Below are 1,961 nucleotides of genomic sequence, written 5' to 3' on the forward strand. Positions count from 1 at the left end.
ATGGACACGGCGGAGGAGAGCGGAGCTTCGCGGCCCTCGCCCTCCAGCAGAGAGTAAGTCACTCGGGCGTTCTCCCCCCAGTCGCGGTCAGTGGCCCTCACGGAGCACACGGAGGCCCCGCTGGGGTTGTTCTCCGGCACGTAGGCGGTGTAGGACGCTTGGCCGAAGAGCGGAGCGTTGTCGTTGGTGTCCAGGACCCGGAGCGGGATGGTGATGGCGGTGGCAAGGGGCGGAGTCCCGCTGTCCGTGGCGGTGACTGTGATGTTGTAGGCGGCCACCTGCTCCCTGTCCAGGGCTCGCTCGGTCACCAGGCTGTAGTACTTGTCCAGCGACCGCCTCAGCTGGAAGGGGAGGCTGCTGGGTATGGAGCACGTGACCTCCCCGTTCTCCCCCGAATCCGGATCCTGGACGTTTAGAAGGGCGACCACAGTCCCGGGGGGAGCGTCCTCGGGGATCGCGCTTACGAGGGACCTGACAGCGATTTCCGGGGCGTTGTCATTCACATCGGTAACCTCGATCACAACTTTGGATTTGTCAAATCGGCCTCCCCCGTCTTGCGCTTGCACCTCGATTTCATACAACGCGGATTCCTCGAAGTTCACGTTGCCCATTGCTGTTATGTTGCCCGTCTTCGCGTCCAGGCGGAATATTTGGGAAGCCTTGTCTGTGATTTTCCTGAATGAGTATTTTATCTCTTTGTTGACTCCTTCATCCAGGTCGGTGGCTTTTACTGTAAGGATCGTGGACCCTGCCGGCACATTTTCCCACACACTCACCGTGTAGACAGGCTGACTGAAAACCGGCGCGTTGTCATTAGCATCGAGGACAGTAACGCGGATCTGCGCGGTGCCGGACCTGACCGGGTCTCCCCCATCAGTGGCCGTGAGGAATCAGCGTGTGAACGGCTTGTTCTTCCCGGTCCAGGGACTTTTCCAGCACGAGTTCCGCGTGTTTCACTCCATCCGGTTCCGTCTGAACATCCAGTGAGAAATGCCCGTCGCTGCTGAGCTGGTAGCTCTGGATGGAATTAGTCCCTAGATCTGAATCCTGCGCCTCTGGGAGGAGAATGCGAGATCCCGGCGCCGTTGTCTCGCTGACTTTTAACTCCATTTCTTCAGTCGGGAAGCTGGGGGCGTTGTCATTAATGTCCGTGATTTCCACTTCCACTCCGTACAGCTTCATTGTATCCTCCACTATGAGCTCACAGCTCAGCAGACACTTGCCCGCCCGGCCGCAGATCCGCTCCCTGTCTATGCGCTCCGCGGTGATCAAATGGCCGCTCTCCGCATTGAGAGCAAAGTACTGCGCCCTACCTCCGGAAACGATTCGGACTCCGCGCTCCGAGGGCTGCTCCGCGTTCAGCCCCAGGTCCTTTGCCACGTCCCCCACGAAAGCGCCTCTCTCCGTTTCCTCCGGGATCGAGTAACGAATCTGCCCAGAAACCGCATCCCAAAAGGTAACCAGCATCCAGCAGAGCAGGGCTCGCCTCTGATTCCGCCGGAGCCGCGGTGCCGCAGCCATTCCGGGAGACGCCTCCGATTCTCGCTCAGCGAAGGGCTCTGTCCTTGAGCAAACGCTTCCGAAAACACCAGCTGTTAAACCAAGGCCAGTTTCCCCGAATATTCCCCTCTGCTGCGGTCCGGATCCGCTCCGGGCTCTGCGGCTGCGGGCGGGGCGGGGTGGATCGCTCGGCGCGTCTTCCTCCCTGATTGGTGAACAGCGGCGCTCAGCGCCTCAGCCAATAACTGCAGCTCCGCGCTGGAAGTTTTAAACCCGTCGTTTTCTGTCGTATTTAATGTCGCAAATAAGCGTCGCGGGAAGGAACAAACTGCTGGGCGGTGGCGAATCTCTGAAGGAATTACTGGTAATAAGCTTGTGTTGTTGAAAGATCCCCTGTATGGATTTTCCAGATTCGTCATATCTCTGTGTATGAACCAGGATGGGTAAATGGGGGGGGGGGG

General features: G+C 58.9%; 1 protein-coding gene across 1 annotated transcript; it reads right to left on the reverse strand.

Annotated features, from left to right (window-relative positions):
• Positions 1 to 747: 747 nt before the first annotated feature.
• On the reverse strand, positions 748 to 1,961 carry LOC112545397 (protocadherin gamma-A2-like). The gene has a single exon (XM_075900024.1). It carries the CDS (start codon positions 1,519 to 1,521, stop codon positions 874 to 876), a length of 648 nt encoding a protein of 215 aa, XP_075756139.1. The 5' UTR covers positions 1,522 to 1,961; the 3' UTR covers positions 748 to 873.

This window comes from Pelodiscus sinensis, chromosome 17 (genome assembly GCF_049634645.1).
Source record: "Pelodiscus sinensis isolate JC-2024 chromosome 17, ASM4963464v1, whole genome shotgun sequence".
NCBI lineage: Eukaryota > Metazoa > Chordata > Testudines > Trionychidae > Pelodiscus > Pelodiscus sinensis.